This window comes from Chiloscyllium plagiosum, chromosome 3, assembly GCF_004010195.1.
Source record: "Chiloscyllium plagiosum isolate BGI_BamShark_2017 chromosome 3, ASM401019v2, whole genome shotgun sequence".
NCBI classification, from domain to species: domain Eukaryota; kingdom Metazoa; phylum Chordata; class Chondrichthyes; order Orectolobiformes; family Hemiscylliidae; genus Chiloscyllium; species Chiloscyllium plagiosum.
In genome coordinates, this window is record NC_057712.1 from 41,347,973 (window position 1) to 41,369,204 (window position 21,232).

The following is a 21,232-nucleotide window of genomic DNA, read 5'->3' on the forward strand; positions in this document are numbered from 1 at the left end:
GTTGCATCCATGCCCATCCACGTCCCCACCCTTCACGTTTCATCTCCCTCCACCCACCCCCTCTTCCCGTTCCATACCCCCCTCCTGCCCACTCCCCCTTCCTGTTCCATCCCCGTCCTCCTGTCCGCCTTCCCATTCCATCTGAGCTACATGTCTCCACCTTCCCCTCTCTAACATACCATTGCCGATCCCCCCCTCAAAACACTTCCCCTCTCTCTTTCCAAGCCCTATTTTACCTCTAACCTGCTCCCCCCCCCCCCGCCATCAGTTCCAAGAGTCGCAAAATGGGGGAGGGGGAGAGGACAGTGATGGGGGGAAGGAATAGATGAATATGAAAATATTAATTAATACTTTAGTACTTGTGTATAGGTCTAATCATTTGTCATTTATTACATTCTAATATGTTTTGTAACAGAGGGACTTTGTTATACAGACTGGTGACCCAACTGGCAGTGGTCGTGGAGGAGAATCCATTTTTTGGTTGGTGCCTTTCAAATATTTTAATTGAGTCAATAGCTGAATCATATTTTGATTCTAACCAGAATCTTGCTAAATGATACCATCAGCATTTCCTTTTGACATCCAATAAAGTTTCAGTAGCTGCATTGAGTGAAGATTACAAGTGGGCTGCAGGTAACATTATTGCTACTGGTTATGGGTTCAAATAAATCCCTGAGTGCATAATCTTGCCAGACACTCCAGTGCAGTAGTAAGGAAGTATACCACTTGTTTGAAGTGTTGTCTCTCAAGTGATGAGTTAATTGCTGTCTGCCTGTGTTGGTGGACAAAAAGGATGCCTTGTTAGTATTGGAAGACCAGCCCTGGTTTCCTGCCCTACACCCATTTGCCAGATAGCTTTGAAACCATGTTATATCGCTTCTTTATCATAATGCCCCAAGAACTTCACATGGTTGCCAGCACAATGTCATGCTATTAATCTCATTCATGCGACCTGTGATGTGTGCAAATCACTACCACATAACCACACTGACTACACTTGAACAGTGGACTGCCAACTAATAAGAATTCAAAGTGGGATGTGTGACACAGCGTACAAACAAGAAAGAAAATTCAAAAGATGGCTGGACTGAGGAAAATGTTAGACTGGGAGTCCTACAATTAGGCAAGGATAAACTGTGGTGCATTTAATTCCACAATTGAACTTGCGATCTCCATAAGACCGTAAGACATAGGAGCAGAAATTAGATCATTCGGCCTATCGAGTGCTCCGCCATTCAATCATGGCTGATAGATTTTTCAACCCTATTTTCCCACTTTCTCCCTCTACCCTTTCATCATCTTGGCAATCAAGAAGTTACATATTTCTGTTGTAAACATACTCAATAACCTGGCCTCCACAGCCTTCTGTGGCGATAAATGCCACAGATTCACCACTGACTAAATACATTTCTCCTTGTCTCTGTCTAAAGGGTCTTTCCTTTACTCTAAGGTCATGCCCTTGTGTCCTTGTCTCTCCTGCCAATGGAAACATCTTCCCAATGTCCACTCTGTTCAGTATTCTGAAAGTTTCAATCAGATTCCCTCCTCATCCTTCTGAACTCCATTGAGTATAGTCCCAGAGTCCTCAAATATTCCTCATATGCGAAGCCTTTCATTCCTGGGGTCATTCTTGTGAAATTCTTCTGGGCCTGCTCCAGAGTCAATACATCTTTCCTAAGGTATGGAGCCCAAAATTGCTCAATATTCTAAATGTAGTCTGACCAGAGTCTTTTCAAGCCTCAGAAGTACATCCAGGAAATTGTAAACAAAACACCTTCTGCCATTCTTTAAAGTTTTGTAATTTATATTCTCATCATTCAGTTTCATTTCTCGACAAAAAGGTTGGTAGACAATAGTTATGGAGCAACAAATTAAGAGGATCTATTAAATACTAAAGCAATAGTAATAACCTAGGCAATGATTTACAAGTTACACATGGCCTTTACTATCCAGAGCTGCTTGGACACAGATGGTAATTCTAGTAGAAAAACAAAGTATTGCAGGTGCTGGATTCCAAAAATAAAAAAAGTGGAAGAATGGAGGACAGGAAAAAAATTGTGGCTGGAAGAGCTGTTCCTTTTCTGACCTATTCTGAGTTGGAGCTGATTTCCTCACATCCTAGGAGCATTAGTTACTGGTTTATAAGCTGTTGCATTGTTTTGGAACTTGGTGGGGGAGAAAAGTCAAAACAATGGCACTTTAAAAAAGGATGAAGGCAAACAAAGATAGTGACCACATGGAAAGTGATTTAAATGGGGAAAGAAACCTGCACTACTGTCTGACCCGGCAGTGAATCTGCACAGCTACTGCCTCTGCTGTTAGATTTTCAAATATCTCTGGACGTCAGAGTCTGTCTAAGAAAAATTACCAAACAGCAAAGTTCACAGCTGACCTTGGAGAAATCAGAGAGAGCTCACAGCAGAGGAGCAGCTATGTGTCTTTTTAAATTGTAACATTACTGTTCATTTTGTAAAGCTACAGTAGTGAGCATTGTGGATTTTTTTTTACGATATGCTTTATTGAGATGTGTCTCTTGATTAAACTTTAAAAATATAAAACATAGGTATTAGCCTTGAGCAGTTTTTTTTCTTAAGCAATAAGACTGTGCTATTTTCTGGATCTGTTGATTGTTAAGGTGCAAAGCTGACTTCAGTAGAGTGATGTGTTCTTCGAGTCAGATGTGGGAGATCAGGGAGAGATTCCATGTTACTGATGATTATGTCTGCAGGAAGTATGTTTAGATGTAAATCCTATCTGATAGTATGGATCGGTTGGAGCAGCTGTTAGAGGCAATGAGGAATTTACAGGAGTTGGAATTTAATGGGTGGCAGTTGTCAGAAGGGAGAAAAACAGTAGATACAGTCAGGAGATACAGTCAGGTAGATGGGTTACCTCCAGGAAAGGAAGGAGAGGGAAGTAGATCTTGTGGCTATCCCCATCTCAAATAAGTGTGCTGTTTTGGAAAATGTAGGGGTGATGGACTCTTGGGAATGTAGCACAGACAACCAGGTTTCTGGTACCAAGACACACACTAATGTCATGAGGGGTACATCCAGTTCCAAGCGATCGATTATGATAGGGGACTCTCCAGTCAGAGACAGACGTTTTTGTGGTTGACAGCGAGAATCCAGAATAGTGTGTGGCCTCTCTGGTGCCAGAATCAGGTATATCTTCGATAGGGTGCAGAATATTCTCAAAGAGGAGAGGGACCAGCAGAAGGTCATTGTACATATTGGAACTAATGACATAGGAAAAGAAAAGGATGAGATCCTGAGGACAGAATATAGGAAGTTAGGCAGGAATTTAAAGAGGAGGTTCCTCGAGGATAGTAATATCTGGATTACTCCTGGTATTATGAGCTAGTGAGGATAGGAATCGGAAGAGAGAGCAGATGAATGGATGGCTGAGGAACTGGTGCAGGGAAAAAGGATTCACATTTTTGTATCATTGGAATCTCTTCTGGGGTAGATGTGACCTGTTTAAGAAGGACAGACTGGACCCGAATTGGAAGGGGACTAATACCCTGGCAGGCAGATTTGCTAGCACTGTTTGGGAGGATTTAACCTGGTAAGGTTGGAGGACTCTGAGATAGTGAAAAAAGAGATCATTCTGAGATTGATAGAGTTGGGAAAAGGAGCTAGTCAAACAGGCAGGGACAAAGCAGAGAACAAGGTAGGACTGATAAATTGAACTGCATTAATTTCAATACAAGAGGCCTCACAGGGAAGGCAGATGAACACAGGGCATAGTTGGGAACATGGGACTGGATATCATAGCAATTATAGTGATGTGGCAGCTTAATGTTCCAGCGTATAGATTCTATAGGAGGAGAGAAAGTGGGGCAAAAGAGGAGGGGAGTAGTGTTTTTGATAAAGGATAATGTTATGGCTGTATTTAGTGAAGATACCTTCAGGGAAGTTATTTGGATGGCACTGAGAAATAAGAAAAGGATGATCACCTTATTGGGATTGTACTGTAGACCCCCAATAGTCAGCAGGAAATTGAGAAACAAATTTGTAAGGAGATCTCAGTTATCTGTAAGAATAACAGGATGATTGTGATAGGGGATTTTAACTTTCCAAACATAGACGGGGACTGCCATTGTGGCCATCGCTTGCATGTGGAGGAATTTGTTAAATGTCTACAAGACAATTTTCTGATTCAGTTTGTGGATGTACCTTTTAGAGAAGGTGCAAAACTTGACCTACTCTTGGGGAAATAAGGCAGGGCAGGTGATTGAGATGTCAGTGTGGAAGCACTTTGGGCCCAGCGACCATAATTCTATTAGTTTTAAAATAGTGATGAGAAAGGGATAGACCAGATCTAAATGTAAAAGTTCTAAATTGGAGGAAGGCCAATTTTGACAGTATTAGGCAAGAACTTTCAAAAGTTGACTGGGGGTGGATGTTTGCAGGTAAAGGATGGCTGGAAAATGGGAAGCCTTCAGAAATGAGATAACGAGTCCAGAGACAGTATATTCTTGTTAGGGTGAAGGGAAAGGTTGATAGATGTAGTGAATGCTGGTTCACCAGAGAAATTGAGGTTTTGGTCAAGCAAAAGAAGGAAGCATGTGTCAGGTATAAATAGCATAATCGAATGAATCCCTAGAGGAGTGTAAAGGCAATAGGAGAATATACAGAGGAAAATCAGAAGGGCAAAAATGTCAAGTGAGATAGCTTTGACAAATGAGTTTAAGGAGAATTCAGAGGGATTCCACAAATATATTAAAGACAAAAGGGTAACAAGGGAAAGAATGGGGACTCTTAAAAATCAGCAAGTTACCTATATGTGGAACTGCAGGATATGGAGGAGATACTAAATTAGTATTTTACATCATTGTTTACTGTGGAGAAGGATATAGAAGAAATAGCACTTGGGGAAATAAATTGCGATATATTGAAAAATGGCCATATTACAGAGGAGGAGGTGCTGCACAGATTAAAATGAATAAATATGTATAAATCCCTGGGACCTGATCAGGTGTACCCTCTAAGTCTGTGAGAAGCTAAGGAAGTTATTGTTGAGCCCCTTGCTGAGATATTTGTATGATTGATAGCCACAGATGAGATGCCAGATGACTTGAGGTTAGCTAATGTGGTGCTACTATTTACCAAAGGTGGTAAGGAAAAGCCAGGGAACTATAGACCAGCGAGCCTGACATTGGTATTGGGCAAATTGTTGGAAAGAGTCCTGAGGGATAGGACTTACAAGTATTTGGAAAGACAAGGACTGATTCTTGAGAGTCAACATGGCTTTGTGCAAGGGACATTGTGTCTCACTAAGTTGATTGAGTTTTTTGAAGAAGTAATGAAGAGGACTGATGAGGGCAGAGCTGTGGATCTGTGGACTTGAGTAAAGTGATCGACAAGTTTCCTCATGGTAGACTGGTTAACAAGATTAGATCCCATGGAATACAGGGAGAATGAGCTATTTGGATACAGAACTGGCTCAAAAATAGAAGACAGTGATGTGGTATAGGGTTGCTTTTCAGACTGGAGGCAAGTGACCAGCAGTGTGCCACAAGCATCAGTGCAGGGTCCACTGCTTTTTGTTATTTATACGAATGATTTGGATGTGAACGTAAGAAGTATGGTTAGTAAGTTTGCAGATTACACCAAAATTGGAGGTATAGTGGACATCAAATAAGGTTACCTCAGATTACAATAGGAACTTGATCTGATGGGCCAATGGGCTGAGGAGTGGCAGAATGGAGTTTAATTTAGATCAACACGAGGTGCTGCATTTTGGGAAGGTAAATCAGGACAGGACTTATACACGTAATGGTAAGATTCTGGGGTGTGTTGCTAAACAAAGAGACCTTGAAGTGCAGGTTCATAGTTTCTTGAAAGTGGAGTCTAAGGTAGATAGGATAGTGAAGGTGGTGTTTGGTATGCTTTCCTTTATTGGACAGAGCATTGAGTAAAGGAGTTGGGAGATCATGTTGCAGTTATATAGGGCATTGGTTAGGCCACTATTGTAATATTGTGCAATTCTGGTCTCCCTGCGATAGGAAGGATGTTATGGAACTTTGGAAGGGTAGAGAATTGCCTGGACAGAGTAGATGTTGAGAAGATGTTTCCATTGGTAGGAGAGACAAGGACTCGAAGGCACAGTCTTAGAGTAAAAGGAAGACCTTTTAGAACGGAGATAAGAAGAAATTTCTTCAGCTAGAGTGATTAATCTGTGGAATTCATTGCCACAGAAGGTCATGGAGGCCAGGTCATTGAGTATATTTAAGATTGAGATAGATAGGTTCTTGAGTATCAAGGGTTACAGGGAGAAAGCTAGAGAATGATGTTGAGAAACTTACCAGCCATTGTTGAATGTAGGAGCTGACTCGAAGGGCTGAATGGCCTAACTTCTGCTCTTTATGTCTTATGGTCTAAAAGATTTAGAAGCATGTTCCCAGGGCTGAATAGGCTCGGGCTGTTTTCCCTGGAGTGTTGAAGACTGAGGGGTGACCTCATAGAGGTTTGTAACATCATGAGCGGCATGGATAGAGTAAGTAGACAGGGTCTTTTCCCCCGGGTGGAGGAATTCAAAGCTAAAGGGCATAGATTTTAGGTGAGAGGGGAAAGATTTAAAAACAAATTTTAAAATTTAGAAATGGGAAACCTTTTCACGCAGAGGGTGGTGCGTGTATGGAATGAGCTGCCAGAAGAAGTGGAGGCTGGTACAATGACACCATTTAAAAGATACCTGGATGGCTATAAGGGTTAGAGGGATGTAGGACAAATGCTGGCAAATGCGACGAGATTAATGTAGGATATCTGGTTGACGTGGATGAGTTGGACTAAAGGGTCTATTTCCATGTTTCCGTCACTATGACTGTATAACTCAGCAGATCAGGAAGGGCTTATGCCCGAAACGTCGATTCTCCTGTTCCCTGGATGCTGCCTGACCTGCTGCGCTTTTCCAGCAACACATTTTCAGCTCTGATCTCCAGCATCTGCAGACCTCACTTTCTCCCCAACTCAGCAGATCAGACAACATTGTGGAGAAAAACAAATTATCTTTTCAGGGCAAAGACCATTCACTAGAACAGGTTTATTGATAGATTTATTAAAGAGTGCCAAGCAGCTTTCAAGAAAATGAAGGCAATCCTAATAACTGGTATTCACTACCTTGACTTCATTAAACCCTTTAAAGTGAAGATTGATGTTGGTGACTTCTGGGGGTGGCAAGATGCTGTTTCAGACATAGAGAAATTATGCATGATCAAGAATGCACCAAAACTCATTTTCAATTTACCCTACTTTTTTTTAAACTCCATTTGCCTCACCAGTTATCATAATTTACCCTTTTACAAAGGATCTCTTTGCACCCAGTGAATGTTGTGTCAGATCTGAGGGCCACACATATAGCTGAGACTTAAGGCTGAACATTGAGTGCTTGTATTTACATAGCGCTTGGATTATGTTTGTTATGCTGAGCAAATGATACCTTGTTTGGATGAAGTCATCATAACACTTGGGGATATTAGCTTCAGGGTCTTAGTTGGCTGGTTGTGCTAACTTGCCTAATTCCAGACCAGCTGGTTGAACTTCATTTAAAGATTTACTGAATTATCCCCACTTTTAAAGAAAGTTTGGATACATTAATATTTGCTTGTGGTGTTTCATTGACCTAGATGATGAACTTTGGACTTTGCTTAGCTATGGCTCAGGTCACATGAAGGAAATGTACGTGGAGTTTGCAAATTGTTCTGTCTCTTTAAATTGACTGAGACTTTCTGTTTATAGAAATAGCTACAACTCTTGCTCTAAGAAGGAAATATACCTGGAGCTTGCAAACTCTTCTGTCTCTTTAAGTTCACTTAGACTTGTGTTTATTAGAATAGCTACAACTTTTGCTGATCCAAAATTATTACATTGGAGTAAGTCAATCCTGGCTACAGGTAATTCTGAATAGCCCCAATGTCATTGGTTTGGACATTAAATTACACACTAAATGGACTATACAAAGGAACAGATATCTACTCTCCACTAATGCCATTTGTAAACATGTTTCTGGCTCCTGTGTGGAGTTTGCACACACTCTCTATGTCTGCGTGGGTTTACTCTCTCCAAAGATTCGCCATGCTAAATTTCCCATAGCATCCAGGGATGTGCAAGTTAGATGAATGAGACAGGAAGTGTAGAGATTACAGGAATCAGGTGGGCTTAATGGCCTGCTTCCACAGTGTAGGAATTCTATGAATAGAAGAGTTTGAGTGTCATCTGTATCCTTGATATAGTTATAGATTTTGCCATATCATTTGTGGAATGAGGGATGTTTTTCTCATCTGTTATATATCTCTCATCTACCTTATTTAGCTCTCGTTTTTCACCTTCTGTCCCACAGTTGTAGTTAAAGATACAATTTGATCTATTCTGTTTTCATTCTTGGCTCCTTTTCTTGAATCACATTTGGGAACCTTAAAAGTCCCATGGGTTTCCCATCCAGCTTTCTGAACAAGAGTGTACTACATTGTACTAACCTGACAAATCAGAAGGGCAAGGGTAGCATGAAAGACAGATTTATATAACATGCTTGCAGTTGGATTGTGGGAAGTTTCTAGATGATTAGATAACCATTAATATGATGCCCATGTGTAAGAAGGAAGGGAGATAGAAAGCAGTTAGCCTAACATCTGTCATTGGGAAAATACCACAATTCATTACTAATGCTAGACTAGCAGGGTATTTTAAAAAGTGGAACACAATCAAATAGCCAACATTGTTTTATGAAAGGGTAATCATGTTTGACAAATTTACTGGAGTTCTTTTGTAATATAACAAGCAGAGTTAATAAAGGGGAATTGGTAGATACAATGTATTTGGATTTCCAGAAGGCATTTGAAAACACTCCATAAAAAAGGTTATTGCAGAAGATGAGCTCACTGTTTGTCAACATAGATTGAGGATTTGTCAACAAAAGAAGTCAGAATTGGGATTAATAGGCCTTTTTCAAGATCGAAAGACTAGTGAAATGCCACAAGGATCAATATTAATGATTTGGAGGTGGGGCAGGGTGTATTGTATCCAAATAGGCTGATTACACAAAAAGAGGTGGGCGGGCATGTTGAGGTGGGGACGGAAGGAATCTGAAAGGGAATACGGATAGCTTGACTTAGTGGGCAAAAGGTAAAAACAAAGGCTGCAGATGCTGGAAACCAGATTCTGGATTCGTGGTGCTGGAAGAGCACAGCAGTTCAGGCAGCATCCAAGGAGCAGTGAAATCGATGTTTCGGGCAAAAGCCCTTCATCAGGAATAAAGGCAGAGAGCCTGAAGCATGGAGAAATAAGCTAGAGGAGGGGGGGGGGGGGGAGGGGGTGGGGAGAGAGTGGCTTTGTGAGGGGCAGGTCACGCCTCACAAATCTTATTGAGTTCTTTGAGGAGGTATCAAGACAAGTCGACGATGGTCGAGCAGTAGAGGTGGTACATATATGGACTTCAGCAAGGTATTTGAAAGGGCTCCCTGTGGTAGGCTCATTCATAAAGTCAGGAAGTATGGGATACAGGGAGATTTAGCTATCTGGATTCAAAATTGGCTGGCTGACAGAAGGCAGAGAGTGGTTGTGGATGGAAAGAATTCTGCCTGGAGGTCAGTGTTGAGTGGGGTCCCACAGGGCTCTGTTCTTGGGCCTCTGCTCTTTGTAGTTTTTATAAATGACTTGGATGAGGAGGTTGAGGGGTGGATTAGTAAATTTGCAGTTGACACAAAGGTTGGAGGTGTCGTTGATAGTATAGAGGGCCACTGCAGACTGCAGCGTGACATAGACAGGATGCGGAGCTGGCTGAGAAATGGCAGATGGAGTTCATCCTGGATAAATGCAAAGTGATGCATTTTGGAATGTTGAACTCAAATGCTGAATATAGGAATAAAGACAGGATTATTGGCAGTGTGGAGGAAGAGAGGGATCTGGGTGTGCAAGTTCATAGATCCCTCAAAGTTGCCACCCACCTCCTGGGAGCAGATGCGGCGGAGGCGGAGGAATTGGGAATATGGAATGGCATTTTTGCAAGAGGTAGGGTGAGAAGAGGTGTAATCCAGGTAGCTGTGGGAATCAGTGGGTTTGTAAAAAATGTCAGTGTCAAGTCGGTCATCGTTAATGGAGATGGAGAGGTACAGGAAGGGGAAGAAGGTGTCAGAGGTGGTCCAGGTAAATTTAAGGTCAGGGTGGAATGTGTTGGTAAAATTGATGAATTGCTCAACCTCCTTGCAGGAGCACGATGTGGCGCCAATGTAGTCATCAATGTAGCGGAGGAAGAGGTAGGGAGTGGGACCGGTGTAATTACGGAAGATCAACTGTTCTACGTAGCCAACAAAAAGACAGGCATAGCTGGGGCCCATACGTGTGCCCATGGCTACCCCTTTGGTCTGGAGGAAGTAGGAGGTTTCGAAGAAGAAATTGTTAAGGGTGAGGACCAGTTTGGCCAAACGAATGAGAATGTCGGTGGAAGGGTACTGTTGGGGACGTCCGGAGAGGAAAGCACGGAGGGCTTGGAGGTCCTGGTCATGGCGGATGGAGGTGTAGAGGGATTGGATATCCATTGTGAAGATGAGGCGTTGGGGACCAGGGAAACGGAAGTCTTGGAGGAGGTGGAGGGCGTGGGTGGTGTCTCGAACGTATGTGGGGAGTTCCTCGACTGGGGGGGGATAGGACAGTGTCGACGTAGGTAGAGATGAGTTCAGTGGGGCAGGAGCATGCTGAGATAATGGGTCGGCCAGGGTGGTCAGGCTTGTGTTTCTTGGGAAGGAGGTAGAACCGGGCAGTGCGGGGTTCCCGGACTATGAGGTTGGAAGCTGTGGGTGGGAGAACCCCTGAGGTGATGAGGTTCTATATGGTCTGGGAGATGATGGTATGGGGATGGGGTCATGGTTGAGGGGGCAATAGGAAGAGGTGTCCTCGAGTTGGCGTTTGGCTTCAGCGGTGTAGAGGTCAGTGCGCCAGACTACCACTGCGCCCCCTTTAATCTGCTGGCTTGATGGTGAGGTTCGGATTGGAACAGAGGGATTGCAGGGCTGCGCGTTGTGAGGGTGAGAGGTTGGAGTGGGGGAGGGGGGTAGACAGGTTGAGGCGGTTAATGTCCCGGCGGCAGTTGGAAATGAAGAGGTCGAGGGCAGGTAATAGGCCAGTGCGGGGTGTCCAGGTGGATGCAGTGTGTTGGAGGTGGGCGAAGGGGTCCTCGGAAGGTGGGCAGGAATCAGATGGTGTTTAATGCAGGAAAGTGAGAAGGAAGATTCTACTTGCAGGCGCAACAAGTAATTAAGACAAATTGCATTTTGGCCTTTATTGCGAGGGGATGGAGTTTAATGGAAATTAAGTCTTGTCACAATTCTACGGGTTGTTGGTGAAGTAAACCTAAAGTGTTCTGTACTGTTTTAGTCCCTGTGTTTATGAAAGACTATACTGGCATTAGAGGCATTTACTCCTAATACCCATATCCATCCATCAAAATGTATTTGCTTTACCATTTCAAATTCAGTGCTGGTCTCTCCAACTATTTCCTTCTGTTTCAAAATGTTTGCCTGTACATGTCAGGAACTAAGTTGTATACATAAAGAATAGTCATTTTTATTGCATCATAATCCATATAAATTTCTTCTTCGAATGATGCATACACCTCATGAGTTCTATCTGTCCATCTGCATGAGCAGTGTTGAGTCTTCCATTGGTCACTTTATCTATTTTGGTACTTTTCTAAATGAATAAAGAGTGTCACCCCCTTTTCAAATTTTAGTTAAAAATCTCCTTTCTGGACTTTAGGTTAAGCTCAGGTTTTTCACCATCAGAATAATCTTCTTCTGAGATATTTTTAAACTGTCGCCTTGAAAGCTAGTATTACCTTTACCTCTCATAGAAACATAGAAAATTGGAGAGGAGAGGGCCATTCAGGTCATCAAGCCAGCTTCGCCATTTGACATGATCTTGGTTGATCTCTATCTTGTTGCAATACTGTCAAACTCTCTCGATATCCCTTGACTATTTTAGACTCTCGAAATCTGCTTCCACAACCTCTTAGTCTAAAATGGCCTACCATGTATCCTATTGCCTTGTTCTCGACCCCCAGCCAGGCAAATTATCACTCCTGCATCCTGTTGAGTCCTGTGACAATTTTATATGTTCAGTGGGATATCCTCTAATTCAGAGGTGGGGAACCTTTTCATGTTGGAAGGCCGCATTATGTTTGTTGTAGCCACATCAAAGAAACTTCAATTATATATTCTTCAAAATTCACATTTTTTTAAATTGTGGCAGTCAGTCTGTGAGGATTATTTCATTGAATTTTCTTTTACTCTCTGGTATTTTAAATACATTCATTTTAAGATTAAAATAAAAATAATAAAGGACGAAGAAAAACATATTCATAAAAGATTTGTTCTGCAAAATTTGGATTCATTCTAAAGGCCACACACAATGGCCTAGAAGGCTTCATGCGGCCTTAAGGCTGCAGGTTCCTGACCTCTGCTCTAATTCTTTTAAGCTCCAGTGAATGCAGACCCAGTTGACCCAATTTTGCCAAATCTGTCAACCTAGGAATTGAGCTTATGAAACTTTGTTGCACTTCCTTCAATAGCAACTATATATTTTCGCAGGTAAAGAAACCAAAACCGCATACTGTACTTCAGGTATGGTCTCATCAAGGCCCTGTACTCAAACTGTATTGCCTTCATATTGTGTGCTGCACCTATATGCTTGCTTTCAGTGACCAGTGTGCATGGACACCTAGGTCACTACCGAAGTTAACAACTTCATTCTTATCAACTTAGATCTCCTTTTCTCTTTCCTAAAACAAACTTTGCTCAGGTTCTAAAATTTCCATCGACATTTTTCATACTGCCTCATTTCTCTTTCAAGTTCAACCTGCTTTAACTAGTTTTGAATTCTCATTAAGTTGGTTAATTCATGCCTTGGTGTCCCTGGTTCCTTTTATTTTTCAAATGCATTCGTAGCTTTTACGGAAAAGTCCAGTTTTAATTCCTTTGCCCATTCTATTATCCTATGAACCAGGCAAGGATACCTCTTCCATCTGTAGAAGAGTTGTAGCCACTTCCAGTAATATTTTGGTTTTTATAATATGAGAAACCCTGGGATCTCTCAGGGAGATGTCACTTTTTTTAAAAAATAAAACTTTTAAGTTATCTCGAGAATGTGACTTGAAAGAAGTTCTGGGATTTACATATTAATGAACTGAAACCTGCAAACCATTCTAAAAACTGAAAGACTTAATAGCAATCTAGGTTTCAGTTGTATGATGCTGATCTTTTGCTGTAAATTCTGTGTCTTAAGATCCTGCTCCACTGCTACCTGATGAAGGAGCAGTGCTTTGAAAGCTAATACTTCCAAATAAACCTGTTGGACTTTAACCTGGTGGTGTGTGATTTTTAACTTTTATTTTACTTATGGTTTATCATTGCATGAGAAAAACATATGATTAAATGACTCTTGGTGTCATCAAGCCATACAGGTGTATAATAGTGAGACAACTAGCCCACGCTGACCAGAATCTCAATCTGACCTTTAATCCTCTAAACTCTTTCTATTTGAATACCCATCTCGATGCCTTTTAAATGTTGTGATTTTGCCCACCACCTCTGGCAGCTTGTTTCTCTCACACACCACCATCTGCATGAAAAAGTTACCCCTCGGGTCCTTTTTTAAGTCTTCCTCCTCTCATTTTAAACCTATGCCCTCTATTTTTGGATTCTCCCATCCTAGAAAAAAGACCTTGACAATTCATCCTATCCATGCCCATTGTGATTTAATAAACCTCTACAAGATCAATTCTTAGCCTTTACTCAAGGGAAAAAAGCCTCAGCCTTTCAGCCTCTTCCAATAACTCAAATCCTCCAGTCCCAGGTCCATCTTAATAAATCTCTTTTGCACCCTGTCAAGTGTAGCAACATCTTTCTATTGAAAGGCAACCGGAGTTGTATGCAGTATTCTAAAAGTGGCCTCACCAATGTCCTGTACAGTTGCAACTTCTATAATCAGTGTTCTGACCAGTGAAGGCAAGTGTGCCAAACATCTTCGGCGATGTACCCTTTTTGACTACTCCACGTCGAAATACAGCTGATTGTGAGGTTGTTTTGACAGATGTGATAAACATTTTGCTTTCCTTTTCCCACAGTAAGCTGTATGGAGATCAGGCAAGATTTTATGAGGCAGAAAAGATACCTCGAATTAAACATAAGAAAAAAGGAACTGTATCCATGGTGAATAATGGCAATGATCAGCATGCATCTCAGGTTAGTTGACATTCAGCACCTGTGTTTTCAGTATGCACATGTTTATGGGTATGTATGTATCTAATATTATAGAAGTTCATTTTCAAGGAATAAATTGGATAATTTAAGGAAATCTTATTTATTATGGCAATATCTTATCAGTGAAGTGCTCTCATTGTAATGTTCCCTTTTTGCTTAATTTTAATCTAACCACAAACTATTAAAGAAAAGAGAATGCTATAAAGATGATGGTTTTCACTTTTCTTGAAATCATGAAACCTAATTTTAAATCTCAGGTTCTTCCTTCTGGTGTCTGGCACGTCTTTGCTTGGGCTTGCCATAATAATGTGGTTTTTGGGACTGGTGGGGTTTAAGTCTACTGTGGCATACTCTCGTTCCCCAGTCAATTGCTTGACTTCCTAGCCTAAGTCTCCAAAATGCCTGAGAGTACTGACACAGCAGGTCATTGACATTTTAATATGTTGCGTCTAAATTGAATAGTACAGACTGATGCCAGAAAGTGCTATTTTGCTCCTGAAATATATAAATTTACAGCACAGTGAGGTTGCCAAGAAACTTGCAATTTCTCATTTATAGTCATCGAGGTATACAGCATGGAAACAGGCCCTTCGGCTGAATTCATCCATCTCAACCAGGTTTCCTAAACTTAAGTAGTCCTGTTTGCTGGTGTTTGGCCCATATCCATTCAAGCCTTTCCTTTATATGTATCTGTATAAATGTTTTTTTAAATATTGTAAATGTACCCACCTCTACCATTTCCTCTGGCAGCTTGTTCCATAGACGCATCACTCTTTGTGTGAAAAAGTTGCCCCTCCCGTCCCTTTTAAATCTTTGCCCCCTCACCTTAAACTTATGCCCTCTAGTTTTGGACTCCCCCACCCTAGGAAACAGACATTGGCTATTTATCCTAGCTATGCCCCTCATGATTTTATAAACTTTTATAAGGTCACTCCTCAACATCCTACACTTAAGGGGAAAAAAGTCCCAGTCTATCCAGGCTGTCCTTATAATTCAAACCTTCCAGTCTCAGTAACATCTTTGTAAATCTTACAATTTATTAATTTAGTAATATCCTTCCTGTAACAGGTTGACGAGAATAGTATGCAGTACTCCAAATGTGATCTTACCAATATCTTGTACAGCTGTAGCATGACATCTCAATTCCTGTACTCAGTGCTCTGAACAATGAAGCCAAGCCTGGCAAACCCCGCCTTCACCATCCTGTCTACCTGTGCTACCACCTCTAACTTTATAAGTCCTGTCCTGATTTGTCTTACCAAATACAATATATCCTATTTATCTGTATTAAACTTCACCTGCTATTACTTGGCACACTGCCCAGTTCAAGATCCCGTTGTACCCTTAGATAATCTTCTTCACTGTCCACTCTACCACCAATTCTGGTGTCATCCACAAACTACTAACCATGCCTCCTATATTCTCATTCAAATTGTTTATTATATAAATGACAAACAGTAGTGGACCAAGCACCAAACTTTGCAATACATCACTGGTCACAGGCCTGGATCAATTTTATAAAGTCACTTTATAATAATGCAATGTACCTGGATCAATTTTATCCATTCCCTTACATTGAGAAGTTGGAAAAGAAATAAGGGAGTAACACATTTCTTTTCCAACTCACTGACTTGATTGAGTTTTTTGAGGAAGTAGCGAAGTCAATTGATGAGGGCAGAGCGGTGGATATGATTGAGATGGACATCAGTAAAGCGATCGACAAGGTTGGATCTCATGGAATACTGGGAACTAGCCATTTGGATACAGAACTGGCTCAAAGGTAGAAGATGTAGGGTGGTGGCGGAGGGTTGCTTTTCACAGTGGAGACATATAACCATTGGTATGCCACAGGAATCAGTGCTGGATCCATTGCTTTTTGTCATTTATATAAATGATTTGGATGTGAACATACGAGGTATAGTTAGTAAGATGACCTCAAAATAGGAGGTGTGATAGACATCGTTGAGGGTTGCCTTGGAGTACGGTGGTATCTTGATTGGATGGGCCAGTGGGGCAGGGAGTGGCAGATGGAGTTTGGCTTGGATGGGTGTGAGGCACTGCATTTTGAGGATGCAAATCAGGGCGAGACTTATACACTTGGTGGAACCCTGGGGAGTTTTGCTGAACAGGGAGACCTTGGAGTGCAGGTTTGTGGTTCCTTGAAAGTGCAATCCCAGGTGGATAGAATAGTGAAGAAGGCGTTTGCAATGCTTTCCGTTGTTGGTCAGAGCATTGAGTGTGGGAGTTGGGAGGTCGTGTTGTGCCTATACAGGACATTGGTTGGGCCACTTTTGGAATATAGTGTATAATTTTGGACTCCTGAAGGAAGAATGTTGTCAAATTTCAGAAAAGTTTTACAAGGATGTTGCCAGGGTTGAATGGGCTGGGACTGCTTTCCCTGGAGCATTGGAGGCTGAGGGGTGAACTTATAAAAGTTTATAAAATCATGAGGACCATGGATAGGGTAGTCAAAGTCTTTTCCCTGGGGTGGAGGAGACCAGAACTAGAGGGTTTAAAGTGAGGGGGGAAAGATATAAAAGGGACCTAAAGGAGCAACTTTTTTACGGAGAGGGTGGTGTGTGTATGCAGTAAGCTGCCAGAGGAAGTTGTGGAGGCTGGTACAATAACAACATTTAAAAGGCATCTGGATGGGTTTATGAATCGGAAAGGTTTGGAGGGATATGGGCCAAGTGCTGGCAAATAGGACTAGATTAATTTAGGATATCTGGTCAGCATGGACAATTTGGACCGAAAGACCTGTTTCCTTGCTGTACATCTCTATGACTGTATGACTAACTTCTTAACATAAGGGAATGAATAAAATTGATTTGGGTAAATTGTGTTATTTCATCCCTGTAGGATTAATAGCTAAGACAGTATTGGGCTGGTGATGTTATGGAAGTTTGTACAGCACCCTCACTTGTTAAGTCAGAAGACTTGGTGTTCATACTGCACTCCAGGATTTGGGCACATAATTGACATAAGTGAAACTCTGAGAAGCAATATTGTAGGAAGCTTCCACAGTTCAGATAAGATAGTAAACCAGTAACTTGTCCGCCTATTGTCACATTCCTGATGAAGAGCTTATGCTCGAAACGTTGACTCTCCTGCTCCTCGGATCCTGCCTGACCAGCTGCGCTTTTCCAGTGTCGCATTTTTTGACTCTGACCTCCAGCATCTGCAGTCCTCACTTTGTCCTGCCTATTGTCACATATCAGTTGTTGATGGAACTTTAAGACTCTTCCACAAATGAGCCAAATTAAGGCCAAGATTGATTTGGTTTTGATTAGCATTCATTTGGACGTTTTAAGTGTAACCCACAAGAATCCATGGTATGTACTCAGACTACCTATAAATTCAAAAGACTTGACAATACAAATCTAACAACAACTGAGACTGCAAGAATTGACATGTTTGAGTCCTTTAGTTTATCTGTTTATTCCCCTGTGGGTTGCTGTTGCCCCATTGTTTCAGATAGTGAATCAGTTCAGGAAACTCCTATGCTGGACTCAGTACATTTCCAAACAGAATCTGCATTTTCTCTCTAATATTTTGGGAATTAAGGAAGCAATGTGAAGTGTCTAACTAATTTAACAAGTCTTATATGTTGCTGCTGTATAAAGGAGTACTTTTTTAAAAAGCTTCCTGGCAGTATGGCTTGGAGCTCTTAATCTAATAGCTCTCTTTCAAATTGGTTGTCAGCATTTTTATATTCACGTCTGAAAGGGTTAATACTGATTGAATGCCATAAGCACTACCCACTGTGAGAAACAGGAGTAAGAATAACTAAGGGTCCTGAAGGAGTCATACTTAGGACCAGATATTCCTGAAAGTCTCTGTAATAATATATTCCATATCCTTGTAACATGTAAAAAGTTACAGAAATACAATATTATATCTTGTTTAGAAAGGATTCTTCCAGTTAGACCTATAAATCAGATGGCAATCTTCACCCACACTAGACCATGTGAACCCTTAATGAACGTACAAGAAGACATGAATGATGAAGAAAGATTACTGTTTTATAGAATCTTCAGCATTCAAGTGAAGAAACCATCATTTAGTCTCTATCCATTTGCTAAAGTCCATCACATGTTTGTTTAGTTTGCTTATATGGTTTAAGGTGATGTTAACAGACTTTGTTCGAGGGTGTGAATTGTTTGTGATGTAGGTTCTCAGAGGAAGCATGTTTACACATGCATGTGCCATAATACAGGTTGGCATTGTGAAGGTAATCCTAGTGCATACGGTTTTTCTAGAACCAGTTGAATGTGGTTTTTGGGCCTATGGTGTATCACTGGAAGAATGAAGATGTCACAGAAGTAATCTGACTTTTCAAATTCACTGATTTATATTTGTCTTTCTCTTTTTCATCCTATGCTTGTTCCTATTCCCCTCCCTAACTCCATCCAGTTTTTGATCACTGCAGGAGAAAACGTGGATTATCTTGATGGTGTGCATACAGTATTTGGTGAGGTGACTGAAGGCATGGATGTCCTGATGAAGATCAATGAGGCCTTTGTTGACAAGGATTTCTGTCCATATCAAGATATCAGGTCTGTACTGTTACATTACATTAATAGAAAAATATAGCAAAAAATACATTGACATGATTTAGTTTTTTAAAAAAAAAAGATTTGTTGTAGCTTTTGGCTATTAAATAAAATATTTGAATTAAAACATGCTGAACGGTCATGATATATTCTTGATCTTATCATTAGGAAACTTGGGTTCTAAAGAAGTCAGAACCATGTGTAGCTTTAAGTTTGATTTGCATTTAAATATTGTAGGTTAAGGGAAAAAACATACTATTAGTTTCATTTTAATTTTTAGTTTTGAGAGTAGTGACCTCTTGTGACTACGTTTGGTGACTGACTACCAAGATCCATGTCTTCTGACAAGCATTAAGTAATTTCATGACATGCTGTCATTGAATTATGCTGTGTTCAGCAACCTGTTATTTGTTTAAAAAATGTGCATAGAAACTGTTCAGCTATCACTTTAGGTTTTGTTCTATAATATGAAACTGTAATGATTAACTCATGTGATGTCAGTTTGTTCTGTTATATAAGAAATATCTAATTCCTGTTCTGTTAATTCAGTTAATTGTGGGCGGCACGGTGGCACAGTGGTTAGCACTGCTGCCTCACAGCGCTAGAGACCCAGGTTCAATTCCCGCCTCAGGCGACTGACTGTGTGGAGTTTGCACGTTCTCCCCGTGTCTGCGTGGGTTTCCTCCGGGTGCTCTGGTTTCCTCCCACAGGTCAGGTGAATTGGCCATGCTAAATTGCCCGTAGTGTTAGGTAAGGGGTAAATGTAGGGGTATGGGTGGGTTGCGCTTCGGCGGGGCGGTGTAGACTTGTTGGGCCGAAGGGCCTGTTTCCACACTGGAAGTAATCTAATTTAATCTAATCTAATCTAGTCTTTCCAGGTTTTATCTTTTAATGTACATGTTTGTTTAATATTAGGATAACCCACACCGTGATACTGGAGGATCCATTTGATGATCCTGCAGGTTTGCAAATTCCAGATCGCTCACCAGAACCCACCAAAGAACAGCTTGATGTGAGTATTTACTTAAACATTTTCTGCATCCATTTACATTGAGAAAAATACACATTTTGTGCATCCTCTTCAACTGACTTAACTCATGTTTTATGTGGCTGCAATATTTATGCATACATATATAATAGATATTGATGTCACGTGGCAATGAAAATGCAGATCACGAGTGGTGCTCAAATGAAGTGAGGTTAGAGAGTGTGGGATAATTGGATAAGGACACCAACAATCTTTTTAATATTGTTATGATATTTCTAATTTCCTTTTCTTTTCAGACCAGCATTTGTTGCCCACCGTTATTGCCTTTGCTAGGCGTCACCATGGAAGGACAACAGATTTTCTTCTCTGAAGGATATTAGTGTATCAGATAGTCCTAAATAAAACCTTTCAATGGTGTTTTATGCTTATGCTTATTGAGACTAGCTTTTAATTCCAGACTTAATAATTGAATTCAAATTCCTCCAGTTGCTGTGGTGGGACTAGTACCTTTATTCATATAGCATAAGTTAAACTCCTTGAATTACTACTCCAGTGACATTACCATGACCCTAGTCTTGAGTGATACCCGCTCTTGTTCTAGTTGACAAGACTAAGTGGTATACCTAACACAGGCATTTTCCATTATAACAATGGACATAATTTAACTCACATAAAGTGCATGTAGATAATTTCCAATAAGGGTGTACTCTTCTGTCAGAACTACTGTATTTTCAATAGTTTTTGAATATTTTGGCTTTTTTAATTCTTTGAAAGCTAAAACTTCCAAAAGTCTTAAAAACAAGATTATAAATTATAAAAACTACCATTTAATAAATATGTGTACATGTACATAGTCATTGTCATAAAGATTCAAAGTTTGTGAGAAGATTTGTAGCTCGGGTGCTCATTGTTGTGGTTCTGTTCGCCGAGCTGGGAATTTGTGTTGCAGACGTTTCGCCCCTGTCTAGGTGACATCCTCAGTGCTTGGAACCACTATAAATGCTGGAGGAAACATCACAGAAGCGCTTCACAGGAGGCTCCCAAGCACTGAGGATGTCACCCAGGCAGGGACGAAACATCTGCAACACAAATTCCCAGCTCAACGAACAGAACCACAACCGTCATAAAGATGTACAGAATAGAAACAGACCCTACGGTCCAACCCGTCCATGCCGACCAGATACCCCAACCCAGTCTTTCTAATGTCACAAATTGGAAGGACTGTACAGTGACTGCCCTGTGGTAGCTCAGTTGCTCTGACTTCTGCAAATCACTGAAAGTAATGTATTCATTTTATAGGAGAGTTATTTGACAATGAGAAGGAGTTGAGATGAAGCAGTCCAAGAAGCTGAATGATGATTTTGCTAACTTATGGAAGTATTACATAGAAGAGGAATTGCTGTATTGAAAAGAAATATGCTCATTTCATTTGTATTT

The 21,232-nt window shown here is 41.0% G+C and overlaps 1 protein-coding gene across 3 annotated transcripts in view; it reads left to right on the plus strand.

Annotated features, from left to right (window-relative positions):
• ppil4 (peptidylprolyl isomerase (cyclophilin)-like 4) overlaps nt 1–21,232 on the plus strand; it is a 52,433-nt gene that overhangs the window by 4,262 nt on the left and 26,939 nt on the right. For 2 of the 3 annotated variants that reach the window (XM_043681109.1, XM_043681125.1), the window contains exons 3-6: nt 416–480; nt 14,119–14,236; nt 18,668–18,810; nt 19,723–19,819. In XM_043681109.1, coding sequence (XP_043537044.1) covers nt 416–480; nt 14,119–14,236; nt 18,668–18,810; nt 19,723–19,819 — 423 coding nt within the window. The remainder of the gene's footprint in view (nt 1–415; nt 481–14,118; nt 14,237–18,667; nt 18,811–19,722; nt 19,820–21,232) is intronic. The other variant, XM_043681117.1, reaches the window with a different exon arrangement.